The 18,077-nt window shown below is 42.8% G+C and overlaps 13 protein-coding genes across 13 annotated transcripts; 7 read left to right on the top strand and 6 right to left on the bottom strand. All coding sequences in view use genetic code 12, as the record gives it.

Moving 5' to 3' along the window:
- Positions 1-23: 23 nt before the first annotated feature.
- Positions 24-1,448, bottom strand: PGUG_00498 (uncharacterized protein; the record flags this gene model as incomplete). The annotated part of the gene is made up of 1 exon (XM_001487071.1): positions 24-1,448. The coding sequence occupies one exon, from the start codon at positions 1,446-1,448 to the stop codon at positions 24-26; it is 1,425 nt and encodes a 474-aa protein (XP_001487121.2).
- Positions 1,449-1,602: 154 nt separating this feature from the next.
- PGUG_00499 (uncharacterized protein) lies at positions 1,603-3,093 on the top strand (the record flags this gene model as incomplete). Its single annotated transcript, XM_001487072.1, has 1 exon — positions 1,603-3,093. The coding sequence occupies one exon, from the start codon at positions 1,603-1,605 to the stop codon at positions 3,091-3,093; it is 1,491 nt and encodes a 496-aa protein (XP_001487122.2).
- A 92-nt stretch (positions 3,094-3,185) lies between these two features.
- CAG1 (guanine nucleotide-binding protein subunit alpha) lies at positions 3,186-4,475 on the top strand (the record flags this gene model as incomplete). Its single annotated transcript, XM_001487073.1, has 1 exon — positions 3,186-4,475. The coding sequence occupies one exon, from the start codon at positions 3,186-3,188 to the stop codon at positions 4,473-4,475; it is 1,290 nt and encodes a 429-aa protein (XP_001487123.2).
- Positions 4,476-4,539: 64 nt separating this feature from the next.
- PGUG_00501 (ubiquinol--cytochrome-c reductase subunit) lies at positions 4,540-5,877 on the bottom strand (the record flags this gene model as incomplete). The annotated part of the gene is made up of 1 exon (XM_001487074.1): positions 4,540-5,877. One exon carries the CDS (start codon positions 5,875-5,877, stop codon positions 4,540-4,542), a length of 1,338 nt encoding a protein of 445 aa, XP_001487124.1.
- A 393-nt stretch (positions 5,878-6,270) lies between these two features.
- Positions 6,271-7,032, bottom strand: PGUG_00502 (uncharacterized protein; the record flags this gene model as incomplete). The annotated part of the gene is made up of 1 exon (XM_001487075.1): positions 6,271-7,032. One exon carries the CDS (start codon positions 7,030-7,032, stop codon positions 6,271-6,273), a length of 762 nt encoding a protein of 253 aa, XP_001487125.2.
- Positions 7,033-7,099: 67 nt separating this feature from the next.
- PGUG_00503 (mitochondrial 37S ribosomal protein uS7m) lies at positions 7,100-7,885 on the bottom strand (the record flags this gene model as incomplete). The annotated part of the gene is made up of 1 exon (XM_001487076.1): positions 7,100-7,885. One exon carries the CDS (start codon positions 7,883-7,885, stop codon positions 7,100-7,102), a length of 786 nt encoding a protein of 261 aa, XP_001487126.2.
- An 838-nt stretch (positions 7,886-8,723) lies between these two features.
- SDH4 (Sdh4p) lies at positions 8,724-9,218 on the bottom strand (the record flags this gene model as incomplete). Its single annotated transcript, XM_001487077.1, has 1 exon — positions 8,724-9,218. The coding sequence occupies one exon, from the start codon at positions 9,216-9,218 to the stop codon at positions 8,724-8,726; it is 495 nt and encodes a 164-aa protein (XP_001487127.2).
- Positions 9,219-9,373: 155 nt separating this feature from the next.
- Positions 9,374-9,718, bottom strand: MRP2 (mitochondrial 37S ribosomal protein uS14m; the record flags this gene model as incomplete). Its single annotated transcript, XM_001487078.1, has 1 exon — positions 9,374-9,718. The coding sequence occupies one exon, from the start codon at positions 9,716-9,718 to the stop codon at positions 9,374-9,376; it is 345 nt and encodes a 114-aa protein (XP_001487128.1).
- A 228-nt stretch (positions 9,719-9,946) lies between these two features.
- Positions 9,947-10,702, top strand: RIB5 (riboflavin synthase; the record flags this gene model as incomplete). Its single annotated transcript, XM_001487079.1, has 1 exon — positions 9,947-10,702. One exon carries the CDS (start codon positions 9,947-9,949, stop codon positions 10,700-10,702), a length of 756 nt encoding a protein of 251 aa, XP_001487129.2.
- A 360-nt stretch (positions 10,703-11,062) lies between these two features.
- On the top strand, positions 11,063-11,647 carry PRE1 (proteasome core particle subunit beta 4; the record flags this gene model as incomplete). The annotated part of the gene is made up of 1 exon (XM_001487080.1): positions 11,063-11,647. One exon carries the CDS (start codon positions 11,063-11,065, stop codon positions 11,645-11,647), a length of 585 nt encoding a protein of 194 aa, XP_001487130.1.
- Positions 11,648-11,716: 69 nt separating this feature from the next.
- Positions 11,717-15,064, top strand: PRP22 (DEAH-box ATP-dependent RNA helicase; the record flags this gene model as incomplete). The annotated part of the gene is made up of 1 exon (XM_001487081.1): positions 11,717-15,064. The coding sequence occupies one exon, from the start codon at positions 11,717-11,719 to the stop codon at positions 15,062-15,064; it is 3,348 nt and encodes a 1,115-aa protein (XP_001487131.2).
- A 199-nt stretch (positions 15,065-15,263) lies between these two features.
- On the top strand, positions 15,264-16,820 carry PGUG_00509 (hydrolase; the record flags this gene model as incomplete). Its single annotated transcript, XM_001487082.1, has 1 exon — positions 15,264-16,820. The coding sequence occupies one exon, from the start codon at positions 15,264-15,266 to the stop codon at positions 16,818-16,820; it is 1,557 nt and encodes a 518-aa protein (XP_001487132.2).
- A 52-nt stretch (positions 16,821-16,872) lies between these two features.
- On the top strand, positions 16,873-18,072 carry PGUG_00510 (uncharacterized protein; the record flags this gene model as incomplete). The annotated part of the gene is made up of 1 exon (XM_001487083.1): positions 16,873-18,072. One exon carries the CDS (start codon positions 16,873-16,875, stop codon positions 18,070-18,072), a length of 1,200 nt encoding a protein of 399 aa, XP_001487133.2.
- Between the last annotated feature and the right edge of the window lie 5 nt (positions 18,073-18,077).

Below are 18,077 nucleotides of genomic sequence, written 5' to 3' on the forward strand. Positions count from 1 at the left end.
TCCATTCTCAAGTGTAGCTAGATCTATATTATGTACAAGCAACCATCAGACCCCCATTTACCTTTCACGTTAAGTGGCATGAACCCATCCGAATTACGTTCTGCTTTATCTGACTCAATACTGAAGGTAGTCTTACCAATAATAAAGCCTCTTACGTTGATAACTCCGTTCTTGGTTTCATCCATATCTGTGAGCTTGTACTCCAAGGACTGAGATAAACAACCAGACGCTTTTATGGCAAATGGAAAATCTCGATAGTCAAAAAGATCGCTGGCTAGGACGGGGCCAGCAATATTGTGGTAACCAAATTCTAAAATGAGTCTTGAGTTTAAGGCCCTATAATTGTTTAGCTCCTGCGTTCGAACTGAAATATTGCTATTGAGTGATGATTGCACATAAGTGAGTTTCATAGTTTTCTTAATAGGAAGATATATTCCATGGGAAAGGAAATACCTTCCAAATCTTGCAGCCATTTTTTCTTTGAGAGAAAATTTTGGTGAAAGAGTCTTCCATTTTGGTAGAGATATGGTCAATATAGTTGGTTTGAAAGCAAGAAGTTTCGTCCAGGAGTCTGGATTAGCAACCACAACATTCGTGGGATATATAAACAGGGATAGGATCTTGACGATGTGGGCCAAAGTGTACTCCATGGAGGAGAAATCATCAACGACCAAAAGACGATCACTACTATCAAATGTGAAGTCAGCAGGAAGATGCTTAAGGGTGGATGCAATAGCACTTATGACATTGGCTTGCGTGAACTCTGTGGTTGCGGAAACATGAGGATTAAGCTTATAATGCCATTTGAGACAAATACCCTTGTCTTTACTAGGATGGTACGGATTAGCAAAACGAGTAGAACATTCTAGTTCCAGCGGTTTGAAAGGCAATGTTACCGTTTCAGCTCCTTTATGGAATGCTCCTTTGGAGAAAACCCATCCTTTTTTGCCATTCGTACCGGGACCGTATACGTTGACTGGTATTTGGCCCACAAGACAACTAATGAAAACAATAAAGTTTTCAAGTGAAAATAGCTCAAAATGATCCATACTCGCCTCCTCAATGCCTAGTTTAGTCAAAATTCCACGAACCTTTTCCACTCCATCATTCAATTGATCTCGTGTGATCTCAACGCCATTCATCTTCACCTTTGATTTCGGAGACGACATGGCAATTTCCCAAACATCGTTCAAGTTCCCGTTTCGAATCTTGTAGTGGTCATACCGAATGTTGAGTCCCAAGCGAAGACCACTCAGATAATCCAACTTATTCGACTTGTAAATAGGCGACTCAGAAGGGTTCCGCACAGTGTCCACCACCAGCTGCTGAGTTAAATAAACATCGCTAGCATCTCTGAATGAATTGAGTATTCGTAGCCATACATAGCGAGCCACCAATATAGCTAAAAGATGATAAACCACCTGTTCTGTTGTAAGTGACATACCCATATGGTTATCTTGTTTCCTCTGGTGGTGCAGTGGGTGCAACGACTAGAGAATGCGCTCCTCGGCGTCGAGTCTGAATTCCGATCTAAAAATCAACTTGCGCGGCACGTGCACAGTGGTGTGCCATTTATAGCAGTTTTGTCTTGGTAGCGGTGGTATGAGACCACGGACTATGCTCAAATTTCGAAGTATTCACCACGTCATCGTCTTGATACTCGTGGCGTGGGCCATAGTCTTTGCCTACCATGAACGTTATTCTCCATATAAGGCAGCAGCACGATGTCAGTGGCCGCAAATAAATGTCGAGTCTTCGGCCGAGCAGCAACAGCCAGTGGTTATAGATGACCAGAATCCCGACTCGGTCGCCAGTAACGACGTTATCAACATCATGTTGGTCGCAGATCCTCAACTCATCGATAGCCATACTTATCCTGGACGAAACAAATTGTTGCTCAAGCTCTCTCAACACACGGTAGATGTGTATTTGAAGAAAAATTACAAGGCAATGTTGCGGGCACTTAATCCCTCCTATGTATTCTTCTTGGGAGACTATTTGGACAACGGCAGACTGTCCACGGACAAATATTTTCGAGGACAACTCGAACGATTCAATTCTATTTTCAAGCGAAAAAAGTACAAGAAGGGAAAAAAATGGATGATAAATTTACCAGGAAACCACGATATCGGCTGGGCCGATGGGGTCAAGATTCCATCCCGCAAGCGCTTCAAAAAGTACTTTGGAAATCCCAACTCTGTCAAGGTGATCAACAATGTTGAGTTCATCTCGTTGGATACCATTTCTCTTTCGGCTATGGAAGAATCCATCTACGGTCCAGCTCGCGAGTTTTTCGATACCAACTTTGGAACTTCGATAGTCAAGACGAAGCCTCGGGTTTTATTTACCCACGTACCTCTTTACAGAGATCCTAATGAACTTACATGTGGACCCCTTCGAGAGAGCTCGGTATTCCACACCTCCAAAGGCTATCAATACCAGCTGGTTCTCTCTCCAGAATTGTCCAGCGACATCCTTAATCGAATAAAGCCCGATTTGATTTTCTCTGGCGATGATCACGATTATTGTGATGTTAACCATCCGTCACCTTCTGGAGAGAATGAAACTTTTCGTGAAATAACCGTCAAGTCGATTAGTATGGCGATGGGTATTAAGTACCCAGCTATTCAAATTCTTTCGTTTGCCAATAGCGGCAACGATAACGATTACAACATTCAAAATCAATTCAAATATGAGACAAACCTATGTTACTTGCCCACACCATACATTAATATTGCATGCTATGTCGTCACCGCAGTTGTGTCTGGACTCGTTCTTCTTTGGTACGACCTTTCGCGCAAACATCCTCGCCACGGATATGCGACACTCCCACTCGCGGGTCAACCGTCTACAGTCTCTACAACTCGAAGAATCTCCGATTTTTTGAAGGAACAAGATGAAGCAAAAGAGGTCGTTATGAGCTCGATTCCCAACTATACAAATACCAAAGTGCCGCAAGAATCCATGGCAGAAAAAATGAAGGAATTAGGTGCAATGCTTAAGAGGACAGGATTAGTGCAATTTTTGAAACATGCCGCAATCACTGGCATGCTTGTCATACTATTGTACACTTGGTTCATTGTTACAGCTTAGGTCCTGCAGACAGCAACAAAAATGTGGTGATAACGCTGCGGCTGCAAAATTGATTTATTACACAAGGGCCATATTTCCACCACTTGCTCAACATGGGTTGTGGGTATAGTTCTCCCATAGACGACAATGATCCATATTATCACGACAAACGTATCAATGATGCCATTGAGCAGGGTCTCAATTTTCGGCGGGCAAATGAAAAGGATAAAATGCGGCTATTGCTTTTGGGAGCAGGAGAAAGTGGAAAATCCACAGTGTTAAAGCAGCTCAAATTGATGCACAAGGGTGGGTTTACACAGCAGGAAAGGCTACAGTACTCCCAGATCATTTGGGCCGATGTAATCCAGTCAATGAAGATTTTGATAGTGCAGGCTCGAAAGCTCAAGATTGCGTTGGAGTGCGATAAGGATGATAGTCCTTTGCTAAAATGTAAACATATAGTATTACAGGCCAATGCATTGGGCCAAATCGATACTGGTGCCGCAGGGGGAGTCAACTTTTTGAGTGATTATGTTCTCAAGTACGGTGAACGTTATAACAGAAAACGCAAAATGCAAAGTACTGGCTTGGCACTTGGCATGGTTGGAATTGGTTTGAACACATTAGAAGACCAGGGGGAAGAAGTGCTCGATGACGTGGATGTTCCTCTTCTTAACGCAAATCAGCAATACAGTAGGTTTGAAATAGCCGATGCAATTAGGCGGTTGTGGGAAGAAGATTCCGGTATCAAACGCTGTTTTGATCGGTCAAATGAGTTCCAGTTGGAGACCAGTGTGGTTTATTACTTCAATAACATCTACAATTTTGCCGATCCCAACTACCAGTGTAATGATCAGGATATCTTAAATGGTAGGGTGAAAACTACTGGTATTACCGAAACAGACTTTGTGATAAATTCATTCAAATTTCAGATTCTCGACGCTGGTGGCCAGCGACTGGAAAGAAGAAAATGGATCAACTGTTTTGAAAACGTTACTGCAATTCTTTTTGTGGTGGCAGTTTCGGAGTATGATCAAGTCCTTTTTGAAGATGAGAGGGTGAACCGTATGCGAGAATCGATAGTTCTCTTTGATACCTTGTGCAATTCGCAATGGTTTTCTAATACCCCATTTATTCTCTTTATGAACAAAATTGATATTTTTGAACGCAAAATTACCAAATCTCCCATCAGGAGACATTTTGCTGATTATAGTGGTCCACCAGACAGTTATGAAGATGGAATCAAGTACTTTGAGCAAACATTTCTCAACTTGAATCGAACAAAGCGTCCCATTTATGTGCATCGAACGTGTGCTACCGATATCAATTCAATGAAATTTGTACTTTCAGCGGTAACTGATATGATTGTCCAACAAAATCTCAAAAAGAGTGGTCTCTTATAGGGTTATATTCGTAGACAATATATTATTTTCTGACTATTTATGTCTAATGATGCAGTGAGAAAGCTTACCATCTCATCATGGCCATTCCGTTTCTCCACCTGTTGTAGTCCATCAAACCTTCGATCTGTCCAGTACCGGAGATGACGATGTCCTTGTCCCACAAAGTGGCTTGGGCCCACGACTTGACATGCTTGGTCTCGATAGCATCGATCTTTTCCAAAGCTTCAGATAATGAGCTTCTGTAGCCAGCCAACAACACCTTGGAAGCAATGTCGGAAGCGATAGCCTTACTCGAGTTCAATTCACTCAACAAAGCGGTCTTAACGGCAGCCTTACCACGAGCAACCTCGGCGTCGGAGATTGAAGTGGACAATCTGTTCCATTCCTTCAAGGTGAAATGGACAAATTCATCAAGCGAAGTAACGTTAGAGACTTCAGCATTGAAACCCCACAAACCAGTGTCCGAGTAAGAGGTGGAAAAGTGGGTGTATTTGTCCACAATGTGATACTCTTGAACTCTCGAAGCCAATTTGGCGGAGGTGTACGAAGCCACAGGAGAGTGATGGTCGAAGTCTCCGAAAATGGCAGCGGCAACCTTGGCAACGTAGTAAGCTGGGGAGGTAATACCCTCACCTTGAACAGCGAGAGAAACGTAAGCCTTTGGCAAAGTATCGTCTCTCATCTTGACCTCAGAACCCAAGAAGGAGGCAGGCTTGACTTGTGGCTTCAATCCTTGCTTGATGTTGACGGAGGATTCGAGAGCATCCACCAATTCGTCGTGGTTGATGTTACCGGAAGCAGCAATCACCACGTTCGAACCTACAAGATGTCTGTCCAAGAAACGCTCGGAATCCTGGGTTTCCAAACCAGAGATCGACTCGGTGGTTCCCAAGGTTGGTAAAGCCAAAGAGTAACCTTGGAAAGCAGTAGCGTTCAAATGTTCCAATACCATCTTGGAAGGAGTAGCTTCAAGTTTAGCAGCCTCAGCAATCAAAGCGGCTTTCACAGCACCAGCATCGGCACTTCCGATCACACTGGAAGCAGAAGAGGCGATTTCACCAATAGCTTTGGCGGCCTCCTTGGCATTGTCATTGGTGGTTTGTGCAATAACTCCGTTGAATTCTTTACCATTTTCACTGCTGAAAAGAATGCCATTGGCACTCTTGGTGGCCAATAAGTTGGTGGTCAATGCAGAAACACCATTGCTGTATGGATGTTCCGATCTAGAACCTCCAGTGTACCATAAACCAAGAGTAGCACTTTCGGCATGAGGATTGGATTCGGTAGCCACGGTGACTCCATTCGATAAAGTTGCATATTTGGTCTGACTGTTTGCAGTAGACACGAAACGGCGAGCAGCCAAGGACTTGACAGCACTACGAACACCTGATCCACGAATCATAATTAAACGTCTGTGTATGGTTGGATGGTTTGAAAATTTGAGAAGTTGTGCGACTTGGGTTTTGACCAATCAGAGAGCGTGGAATGGGAAGGGCCACATATTGAGATTTGGGTGGGAGGTAGTGGGGGGTATATAGCTGCAAATGACGCAAAACGGCTCGAATGAGCCATAAGTCGCTTGAAACAGTTGTAAAAGTATATTTCTTATGGTACTGCAGGTAAGCCACCTTCTGTCAATGCCCAGCATGAATAAACTACAATTTCAAGCAGATTGAATAGATGTTGTTGACTAGTTAAAGGTAGTTTTGGTTATCAAGCTTACTGATTTTACCTCTACTTTGTTTTTGAGCTGTTTAGAATCTGGCAATAATTCAATCTCGCACCACTTACTCTCCTATTTCTGGCTCTCCATATCGGACTCAACTTCATTGTAAAGAGACAAAATACCATAGTAGGCGCTCTTTCGAGACAGTACCGAGTTGAATGGTTCATTTTGAAGCTTTCTGGCGGTTTTTTGTGGCAGGTCAGAATGGCTGCAAATTGCCTTTGCAGCAGTCAAGTCGGCCGCCAAGTTGATGTATGAGTCTCTCAGCTGAGGGACATCAATTCCGACGGAGATCCTGGCAGCGGAAAGAGAAGCGTCATTGAGAATGCTTTTCCATGCCAATTTTTCATGATCTTCGCTCACATTCACATTAACTGCCATTGGTTGTGATTCCAAGACACCAATCAAGGCATCTGATTCCAACACTTCTTCCTTCTTTCCATCCTCCTTGACATGCTCTACATTCTCCTTGGTCACAACTGGCATTAGAGCAGCAAATTTTCCTAGCATTGAGGTAATATTCCACTTATTTTCAGTTGCAATTACATTCGGAACCATCACCGAATGAGCATCCATATTACTCTGGGAGTCAAAGAAATCCACCTGTTCCTTGTTTTCGGTCTCTTCTGGCACTTTGAGAAACTCTCCTGGCGAATGCAAGTATTTATCGTGTGGTTCAGTCCGAAGGGTAATAAGCGGTTGATTTTGAAGCTTGGTATGAATCACTCGAGAATTCTTGGAATTAGTGTAATACCGTTGCTTATAGTCAGCAATTGCAAAGCGAACATTGAACCGAACCTGGCGGTATTTTAGCTTCAAAGCATCCAGCATGGTTTTATGTATGTCTGTGTTTTTTTATTTGTATATGCCACAAACACTATGTACAAGTTGGTGGCTCTCACAATCTGATGTAAGCCCTGTGTGCAATGGACGATTTATGCATCTGTGCCTTCCTATCATATCCAGAAGACTTGCCCTCAAAGGCAGAAAGGATTTCTTCGGCCAATCTTACCGAATAATCTGACGATTTCTTCTTGTCAGCACCTTCCAAGATCCAAGTAATCGCATACCGATTGCGTTGTCTTTGATTTAAAGGATAGGGAACGGTTCTATTCTTGGCAGCTCCAGTCTTTTCGACTTTGGTGCTCATAAGTGGACCAAGTTTGTCCAAAGTCTCTGCAAGAACTTGCATTGGATCTCTTCTCGTTTTCAAGTAAACGATATATAATGCTTGAGAAAGTATTTTATGAGCCTTTGACTTCTTTCCGTGTCTCATGATAAGGTTGGTGAAATTTTCAATCATAGGATCTTTGGGCAAAGGTACTTTTTTATTGGCAAATGCTTCGACTTCCGCCAACTGCTCGGCGGTTGGCTCGAACTTTTCTTGTAAAAAAGGTTCTGGTTGTGCTAGTTGGGATATGAAAACCTCCAGTTCGTTGGAGGCTCCGCCTGTACCATTCTTGCGCATTTGTTTGACTGCGTTCAACCACTCATCAACATCTGACTCGGTGATATTCTCTTTATGCAATGGAAAGACTTGGGCAGTTAAACTAATATTGGATGTCTTTTCGGCTGTTTTGGACGAGTTGAACCTCAAGCTCGTAGCTATGGTTCCGGCCAAACCACGAGGCGTTGTTGGGTGCAACTGGACTTGCCGAAGCAAGCTTTTCATTATTATAGACATGACGTACAAATGGTGCTTGAGTTGAAAAATTCTGGTGTGTGCGAAAAATTACACGGCGCGTAAATCTGGGACGGGCCAATGTAGACACTATACGTATACAGCCAAGGTAACAAGAAGCAGTGGAGAAGTAAGCATGAGGAAATTTCAGATAATTCCTCTCGTTTGTTTCGTTTTCTTTACTCTTTATTTTGAACAACGTGTTTCCCTTGCAAATAAATTTTGTGATATATAAATTAAACAGTGTAGTTTAACATTATACTAACAATGTATTTCTTCTTTCTCTACTTGACCTTATCTACCTTTCCTATATTTAAACCTTTTCTCTTCACTCTTCTCGCTGTTTGTTCTCGCAACGCTTAGCGCGCATTTGCAGCCGTTATATTTATCTCACACCTCACATCTGTATTTTCCATGGTAGACCCTACTGTACCGAGGACAATTGACAAAAGTATCTTCCAGCGCCTCTGCAATCAAAAGACCTTTGAACCCATTTTTGACCTGTATTGGCAAGTCACTGTGTTACCAGAGCTCGTGTCATGGCTTCAGAGTTTTGAAAATAAACAAGGGAATAAACTAAATGAAACAATAGAAGAAACTATTCAACAACTAAAAGACAAGTTTAGTACTCTGCCTCCCTTCACCTTGTCACGAATTAGTGAAATTATCGTAAATCCGGAAAGAGAAGGGTACAAAGAAGATACTAACGAAAACATACACAAGATGATTAACGCAATCGACAAGTTGGTGTCGGTGACATCTACGCTCTTTGATTACCCTCAACCACATTGACTTTCTTGTGATTCATTTGTGATTCAATTGTATTTACATTTATTTGTATTTACAGATACCACACGGATTTGACCAAGTCAAAGAGACCATTATTGGCGGTTTCAAGAACGTATATCCCGTAAAGTCCCACCGCCGTTCCAAGTGCCAACAACTTGGAAGCAAGTCCATGCCAAACGCCGTATACTCGTCTTGGGATGTAATCAATGATACAAGACTTGAAACCACTATGGCAGTGGAATAAGAGTCCACAACAAAACATGGTATCTATAATCGGATATTCAACGCCAGCAACAAAAGGAGTCAACGCCATCGGAACCATGGCAATGGCAATCGCCCGGTCGTATGTCCAGTGGTATCCTCCTTCATAGTGGTTTGGAGTGGGATGAACGTATGCATCGTTGACTGTTCCCACCACGAAACCAGGTGGCTGGGGAATTTTTTTCAACTTGGAGAAGTTAGGCTTTAACGAGAGGCTTCGAGAAGCAGCCAAAGATCTGCTCAAACCAGGACCAGAGAGTCCAATACATCGCCAGCTGGATATCATCTACTTGTGGTTCTGAAATAATTTTCGCGAAATGTATGGAGAGGGCCCACAAAATTCTAAGCACAAAGGAATTATGGTCTATTACTATACAATATATACATGATTACCACGAGGCTTTCGACACTCCTGGTATTAAGCCGGCACGGGCCCGTTCTCTAAATGCGGTCTGATGTTAGTAGGGGGAAAATCAAAGCATGAAGAATTTCAATACTTACTCTGTTCAACTTAAAGTCGGTCAAAACTGACTTGGCATGGCCAGAAGCAACACATCTGTTCTTAACCTGGGTGTACGAGGTATATTTGGGCATAGACGTGAGTTGCAATTGGGCTTCAAGCCTAACTCTTGGAGGAAGTTCGGTGTTCCTGGCAATATATTTCAAGGCATTTCTGGTGACTTCGTGCTCGGCAAACTGAAGGCGCTTAAACTGGTCCTTTATCACACGAGCATTCAAATAACAGTGCTTTGGAAGCTCAAACTCCACCGGGAACCGAAATGGCATGTTGAACAGCCGTGAGATTGAAAAATTGAGTATTAGTGGTCCGGTGTATGGATGTGATTTCAACTAGAGAGGAAGCACTTACCGAGAGGAAGACGAAAAGTAAACGATAAAAGATGTGCATTAGCTGGAGCTCTCAGCATAACACTAGAGGACTCAGTTTCCAGCCTTCCAAAACATTAAAATTCACTATTGGCTGGGCAGATCATATTGTTGTATGCAGTCCCCGGTATGATACCGAAGCTTAAATCGAGAACGGTAAAGATAATGTTTACAGGTTTAGTGGAGCATATTGGTACCGTTTTACAAGTCACGGAGAAGGACACGACCGCCTCTGGTGGTGACGGGGTTTCAATGGTGATAGGTGATTGCCTGAAGATTTTGGAAGATGTACAATTGGGAGATTCAATTTGCACGAATGGAGTATGTTTAACAGTTACGGAATTTGATATGGCTCGGTCTCAATTTAAAGTGGGAATATCCCCTGAAACCCTTCGTCGGTCTGACTTGGGCGAGTTAAAACCGGGATCAAAGGTGAATCTTGAGCGAGCAGTAAAGGCTGATGTACGCATGGGTGGCCATGTAGTACAAGGACATGTTGATACTATTGCAACAATTGTGAACCGTCGTGGTGATGGAAATGCTATTAACTTTACGTTCAAGCTCAGAGACAGCCAGTACGGAAAATACATAGTGGAAAAGGGATTTATTGCCATTGATGGTACCTCGCTTACGGTAACAGATGTTGATCATGAGCAGTCTGAGTTTTCCATTCTGATGGTGAGCTATACCCAGGAGAAAGTCATCATGCCATTGAAGAATAGTGGAGACTCTGTGAACATAGAAGTTGATCTAACTGGAAAGTTGATCGAGAAGCAAATCGAGCTTAGTCTTCTTAGTTATATTAAGGATGAGACTAGTCCCTTGTCTACGCTTATTGGCAAGCTCGTGGAGAAAAAAGTGGACGACGTATTGAAGAGAAATTAGATTATGAACGAACTTGAGTAATTAAAATGAATGTACCTTAATCGTACTTGGAAGTTTGTAAATCACGGATTATACCTATTTGTGTCCGCACTGTCAATCACCAGCTAATTTATGAGTCTCGCACGATAGTGGCAAACTGCGTACAGTTGGTCGAGGTGGTTCAGTTTAAAGAGTAACGTCAATTCTACATTCAATCTTGAGTTACGAATATTTCCATTGTGATTCTGCATTTCCGTCCATTAACCTGCATCTTGAAGTGCCTGGTGAATCAAGACTGAACAAATAAATTTCAATCTCATAGTTTGTATCTTACTTGATTCGAACCTTCCAAGTTAATTCGTCAATAAGAACCCATTCGTGATGGATATCGTATTGGGTATTAGAGTCGAGGACTGTACTTTGGTCGCTACATCGAAAGCGGCAACCAGAGGTATTTCTGTTTTGAAAGACACCGATGATAAAACTCGTCAACTTAACAGTCATAATTTAATGGCGTATTCTGGAGAAGCAGGAGACACGGTTCAATTTGCCGAATACATTCAGGCCAATACTCAGTTGTACACCATGCGGGAAAATGACACAGAATTATCACCCAAGGCCACTGCCTCATTTGTGAGAAATCAACTTGCAACTTCCATAAGATCCAGAAAGCCTTATCAGGTGAATGTGTTACTAGCAGGCTACGATACCAATACTGGAAAACCCAGCTTGAACTGGATTGACTACTTGGGAACCCAGGTGGAATTGCCATACGCAGCTCATGGTTATGCTGGTTTTTACTGTACATCTTTGTTGGATAAACATTATAAAAAGGGAATGAACTTTGAAGACGGTCTTGACTTGTTGAAGAAGTGTATCAAAGAATTGGAGACAAGAATGCCTATCGACTTTAAGGGCTGCTACATCAAAGTGGTCGATAAGGAAGGTATCAAGCTTGTGGAGTAAGATGTCAGTCTATAGAATAATACAGTATGATCTGAACGTAGTCAATAAGACAAAAGCTCAATTTATCCTATGATGTATTCTTTCTCGCATCACCGTCTTAATTTCCCCAGTTTATTCTCTTCCCATAAACGTCGCGCATCGCATCTCTTCTGCATGAATAAGGTGGACCCCATAATAGAGAAGATCGCCACCTGTATCAACCGACATTTGAGTCTACAGGATGAAGACTATACGCTTTCCAAGTTCATACTGAACTTGTATAAAGAATCTGGAGCCTCTGATGTGTCTCGATTTTCAGAAACTCTCAAGAAAAATGGAGGCGAGTTTCCATCTCAATTTGTCGATGACATTTACAACATTTTACTGAATCCTATAAAGAAAGAATCTCAACCTTATCCTGTCAAGTCAGAGCCCATTTATTCTGGCTTATCGCTTCCTAATGTGAAAATCGAACCCCAGGAATCTCACATCAAGAAAGAGCCCAAAATCAAGAAAGAGTCCCAAATCAAAGATGAGATTCCCGGTAGTGAAGGCTATGAGCCGAAATTAGAAGTGGGGGAGATTGTGACTGGAGCTGTGAGTAATATAGTTCCTTATGGAGCTTTTATTCGTTTGCAATCTGGTAAAAAGTCGGTGGTTGGGTTATGCCATGTTTCGCAGTTAACGTTCACTGGAACCAAAATCCTGTCACCATCACAAGTTGTTAAAGTCGATCAGCAGGTGTTTGTGAAAATTACCAAAATAGAGACACAAGGGCGGCGTGAGAGGTTTAGCTTGTCTATGAGAGGTATAGATCAAGATACAGGGTTAGACAAGTCACAGGAACTTCAAGATTTGGCAGAAGAAGAACAAGTAGAAAGAGAGAAGAGAAAGTTGCAGCGTCAAGGAACGGCACAAAAAAGACGACGACTCACTTCTCCGGAGAGATGGGAAATTAGACAACTTATAGCTTCAGGAGCAGTTGATGCTAGTGAATACCCTGAACTCAATGATATTAACACCTCAAATGATCTTGACCATTCTGGCGGCGAAGAAGATAATGCTAATATGGACCAGGAAGTGGAAATTGACATTGAGCTTAACGATACTGAGCCTGGTTTTTTGAAGGGCCAGGTCAAAGAAGCGATCGAGTTGGCACCCATAAAGATTATCAAGAACCCAGAAGGATCCATGGAACGGTCTGCCAAAAATGGATCGAGTTTAGCCAAGGAGTTCAAAGAAGCTAAAATCAACGAAGAGCAGGCGAAGCAAAAAGAGAGTTATTCACAAGATCCTCTTCGTAAAGTAAGAGACGAAGTTACGACCCTGGTGATATCAGAATGGAGAGAGAAAGAAAAGAAAACCAAAGTTTCATTTGGTAAACGTACAAACTTGCCTATTAAAGAACAAAGAGAAACCTTGCCAGTTTTTTCTATGCGTGATGATATTGTGAAAGCTGTTCGAGAAAATCAGTTTCTTGTCATTGTAGGTGAAACAGGTTCTGGTAAAACTACGCAGATAGTTCAATACCTTTATGAGGAAGGGTTTAACCAACAAGGTGACCAGACCAAATTGATTGGGTGCACTCAGCCTAGGAGAGTGGCAGCAGAGTCTGTTGCCAAGAGAGTTAGCGAAGAAGTTGGATGTAAGATCGGAGAAACTGTGGGCTATACGATCCGTTTCGATGACAAAACTGGACCTAATACCAGAATAAAGTATATGACCGATGGTATGCTTCAACGAGAAGCACTAAATGACAAGGAGATGAGCAAGTATTCCGTGATAATGTTAGACGAAGCTCACGAAAGAACTATTGCAACTGATGTTTTGTTTGCTTTGTTGAAGCAGGCAGCGCTGAAAAACCCCAACCTCAAAATCATAGTAACATCTGCTACCCTTGATTCGGAAAAGTTCTCGAATTACTTTTTCAATTGCCCTATTATGAAGATTCCAGGCAGAACATTTCCGGTGGAAATAATGTATACTAAAGAACCTGAGGTTGATTACTTGGCTGCTGCGTTGGATTCGGTGGTTCAAATTCATGTTTCAGAAGGTCCAGGTGACATTTTGGTTTTCTTGACCGGTCAAGAAGAGATCGACATGAGTTGCGAAATCCTATACCAGCGAATGAAGGTGTTGAGAGAAGCTGCTGGTGAACTAATAATTTTACCTGTTTATTCAGCACTTCCTTCAGAAATGCAAAGTCGTATATTCGAGCCAACACCAGCGGGAGCTCGTAAGGTGATCTTGGCCACTAATATCGCAGAGACATCGGTTACCATTGATGGGATATACTATGTAATTGATCCTGGATATGTCAAGATCAATGCATTTGACTCAAAGTTGGGCATGGATACTTTGAAAGTTTCTCCCATTAGTCAAGCACAAGCGAATCAAAGAAGTGGACGTGCTGGACGTACTGGACCTGGAAAGTGCTACAGGCTTTATACTGAAGCAGCATATCGTAATGAGATGCTTCCCAACACAGTTCCTGAAATACAAAGACAAAACCTTGCCTATACCATCCTAATGTTGAAGGCCATGGGCATAAACGACCTCGTCAACTTTGAGTTCATGGATCCCCCTCCAGCCAGTACTATGGTTACTGCACTCCAGGATTTGTACACACTTTCTGCCCTTGGCGACGACGGGTATTTGACGGGTTTGGGTCGTAAAATGGCAGATTTTCCTATGGATCCTGGTCTTGCAAAGACGCTTATTGCCTCGGTTGAGTTTGGATGTTCGGAAGATATCTTGTCGATTGTGGCCATGCTTTCTGTGCAATCGGTATTCTACAGGCCCAAAGACAAGGCGGTTGCAGCAGATCAGCGGAAGGCTCGATTCCACAGTCCATTTGGTGACCACTTGACGTTGCTCAACGTATACCGAGCATGGTCTATGAACGGGTCCAGCAAACAATGGTGTTCCAATAATTTCATTCACGAGAGAAGTATGAGACGAGCCCAGGAAGTGAGAAGACAACTTGTGACTATTATGCGGCGGTTTGGGCATGAAATCGTTACATGTGGAACCAAAGTTGACCGTATTAGGCGTGCCTTGTGCAGTGGATTTTTCAAGAATTGCGCCAAAAGGGACCCTCAGGAAGGTTTCAAAACTTTGGTGGAAGGAACCCCAGTGTCTTTGCACCCGTCTTCACTGTTGTTCAACAAAAATCCAGAATATGTCATTTATCACACTTTGCTTTTAACCACCAAAGAGTACATGCATTGTGTTACTGTGATAGACCCTCGTTGGCTTCCAGAGTTGGCGCCTGCTTTCTTCCGTGCCTCCAATCCAGCACAGCTCAGTGACAAGAAGAAGAGACAAAAAATTGTGCCGCTTTATGATCGGTTTTCCAAAGACCAAAATCTGTGGAGACTCAGTGCCCATGCCGAGACCAAGCGCAAGGCGCTTGAATTGTTGAATGATAATGCGTAAAGTGCAACCAATTAGAAATCGTACATCGTAATATACTGCATTTATAAGCCTCTTTCCTATTGAGCTACTTATTGTTCCTTCACTATTTGCAGCCGCTCGCTTAAACCGTGCAGGACTGTCTGGCATGCTGCATGTGACTCGCGAAAAATAAGTGGGGTCCTTTGCTTGACAAACGAATCGATTCTATTGACATATATTTATGAAGGGTGCTCGATATGCCAGGGAGGCCATTCAGGATCGAGTCAACTTATACAACAGCACCTCTTCTGTTTCCTCGGTGGGTTTAAGGCCTCTAAGGCGTCAGTTTGAAGGTCAAGAGTCCATCCCGCCAACTGAGGATGTCACATCCGATTCGATATTGGAATGCCAGCCACTCGAAACTGATGGTGAAGGAGGGTTTGTAGATCCCCAGGGGCGCCGTCGGACGCTTCGTGGCATTAATTTGGACGGAGCCATGAAATTACCCAACAATCCGGAAATCCATAGCTATGATGGAGATTGTCGAGATCCCAACAACATCTTCTTTGAGGGCGATAACGTGTCGTTTGTTGGCAGACCGTTCCCCCTAGATGAAGCGGAAGACCATTTTCGTCGTATCAAGTCTTGGGGTTACAATACCATAAGGTATCTCATCACCTGGGAGGCCATTGAACATTCTGGTCCTGGAAAATACGACGATGATTTCATCGAGTATACTATAAAAATTCTTCGAATTATGGATTCTGTCGGTGGACTCTACGTCTTTTTTGAAACCCATCAGGACGTGTGGTCCAGATTTAGTGGTGGAAGCGGTGCACCCATGTGGACTCTATATGCTGCCGGATTGCAACCCACTCGATTCTATGCAACTGAAGCAGCCCTTTTGCATAATAACCCCCGATTTCACCACCCAGAAGAGCCAGACGACTACCCCAAGATGATTTGGACATCCAATTATAAGCGTTTGGCTTCTTTGGTCATGTTCACCTTGTTCTTTTCAGGAAGAAATTACTTTCCTCAACTTTGCATAAATGGCATGAATATCCAAGACTACTTGCAAAAACACTACTTCGATACCATTTCCTACTTTTGGAGCAAACTTCATGATACACTTCCTGACATGTTTCGAAAAGGAACTATACTTGGCTTTGAGCTGATCAACGAACCTAATTGCGGATTGATGGGTCATGAACATCTTAAACACATTCCTGGAAAACAACAGCTTCGTGTGGGCACAACTCCTACCATTTACCAATCGTTCAAGTTGGGTATGGGCTTTGCATGCGAAGTCGATGTGTACAAGATCACCATAACTGGCCCACAGAAAGATGGGACAAAAGTGGTTGACCCAGAAGGTACAATTGCATGGCTAACAAAAGAGGAAGCCGTAGAAATTGATAAAAAATATGGCTGGAAAAGGGATCCTCGTTGGAAGCTTGGTGAATGCATATTTGCTCTGGCAAAAATCTGGAAATGGGACAAAAGTGTCAATGTTGATGAATTGAAGGATATGACTCCACAGGAACGTCTTGATTTATCACTTTACAACTGTGAGTTGCTATTGCCCAATTTCTTCAACCAGTATTCTGAAAAGCATCAGTTTAAAGTGAAAGAAGGATTCACACAAAAGGGAGTGGACATGGAATTTTTCACCAACCACAACTTTATGGAGTTTTACATTCGGTTTAAAAAGATTGTTCGTGATATTGACCCAAACTGTTTTGTGTTTATTTCAGCCGCCTGTTTTGGAAAAGCCTCCGACCATCAAGGACGATGAAAGAAACATCATCGATTCTAAAACCGTCTACTGTCCTCATTATTACGATGGTATGTCGCTAATGTTCAAGACTTGGAACACCAAGTTCAATGTTGATACATTAGGGATCATGCGCGGCCGGTACTTCAACCCAGTTTTAGGAATTGTGTTCGGAGAACGAGCAATTCGAAACTGTATTAAAAAGCAGTTTTTAGAGATCAAGCAGGAATGCAAGGAATGCTTGGGTGATATTCCCGTCTTGATGTCAGAAACCGGTATGCCATTCGATATGGATGGAAAAAGGGCATACGAAGATGGCAGGTATTATTCTCAAACCGGAGCACTCGACGCATTGAGCTACGCCTTGGAAGGAACTGGAATCCACCACACATGGTGGTGTTATACCAGTGTCAATTGCCATAAATGGGGTGATAGATGGAACAATGAAGACTTCTCATTCTGGTCCCCGGAGGACAGGAACTTGGATTTTTCGTTGAATGAAGATACTATATCTAGATCTGCTCTGAGGAGATCATCTGTCGGAAGGGTTACTACCCCAAAGAGAACACCAAGCGCTCGTGTCGCAGTCCCTACTTTGAAACTGACTGTGCAAGATTATACTTCATTGTTGAGAGCCAAATGTCAGCGATTGAATTTGGGAACATTTGACAAAATATATCCATCGTCTGCAAGTGAAACCGAAACTCTTGACAAGACAGAATCTGATGATGCTGAGACCACCCAGGATTTTGATTTCAGCGATGCTCAGTCGGTAACCTCATCCAGTCTTATTTCACATAACTCTGAGAATGTTCATAAGAAACATATAAGGAGATGTTATCCCTCTCCAGATGGTGTCCGTGCTGTTAGTGCTGTAATTAGGCCGTTCGTTGTGGCACTGTCTGGTGTATTGAAGGTTGCAGAGTTTGACTTGAAGTCTTCTGCATTTGCCTTCACAGTAATTTTGGATCACAAATTGGTTGAAAAGAACATTCCTACAATTGTCTTTGTGCCAAAATGGCATTATCCGTTCTTGAATGTGGGTGATATATTTATGACAGCTGGGTATGTCAGATATAATGATACACTAGAGTATCTTGAGTGGTACCACAATGACGACAACAAGTCCAAGAGTCCACTGCCACCTGAATCTTCAACAGGAAACGGTGTGCGCCAACATTCAATGGTCATTAAAAATAGCAGCGGAACACTTGAAGATATGACAGGCAGAGATCGAGGTTATTTCACCCAACCTCAATGCCCGGTGACGTAGATTAG

Source organism: Meyerozyma guilliermondii, genomic scaffold (assembly GCF_000149425.1).
Source record: "Meyerozyma guilliermondii ATCC 6260 scaffold_1 genomic scaffold, whole genome shotgun sequence".
NCBI lineage: Eukaryota > Fungi > Ascomycota > Pichiomycetes > Serinales > Debaryomycetaceae > Meyerozyma > Meyerozyma guilliermondii.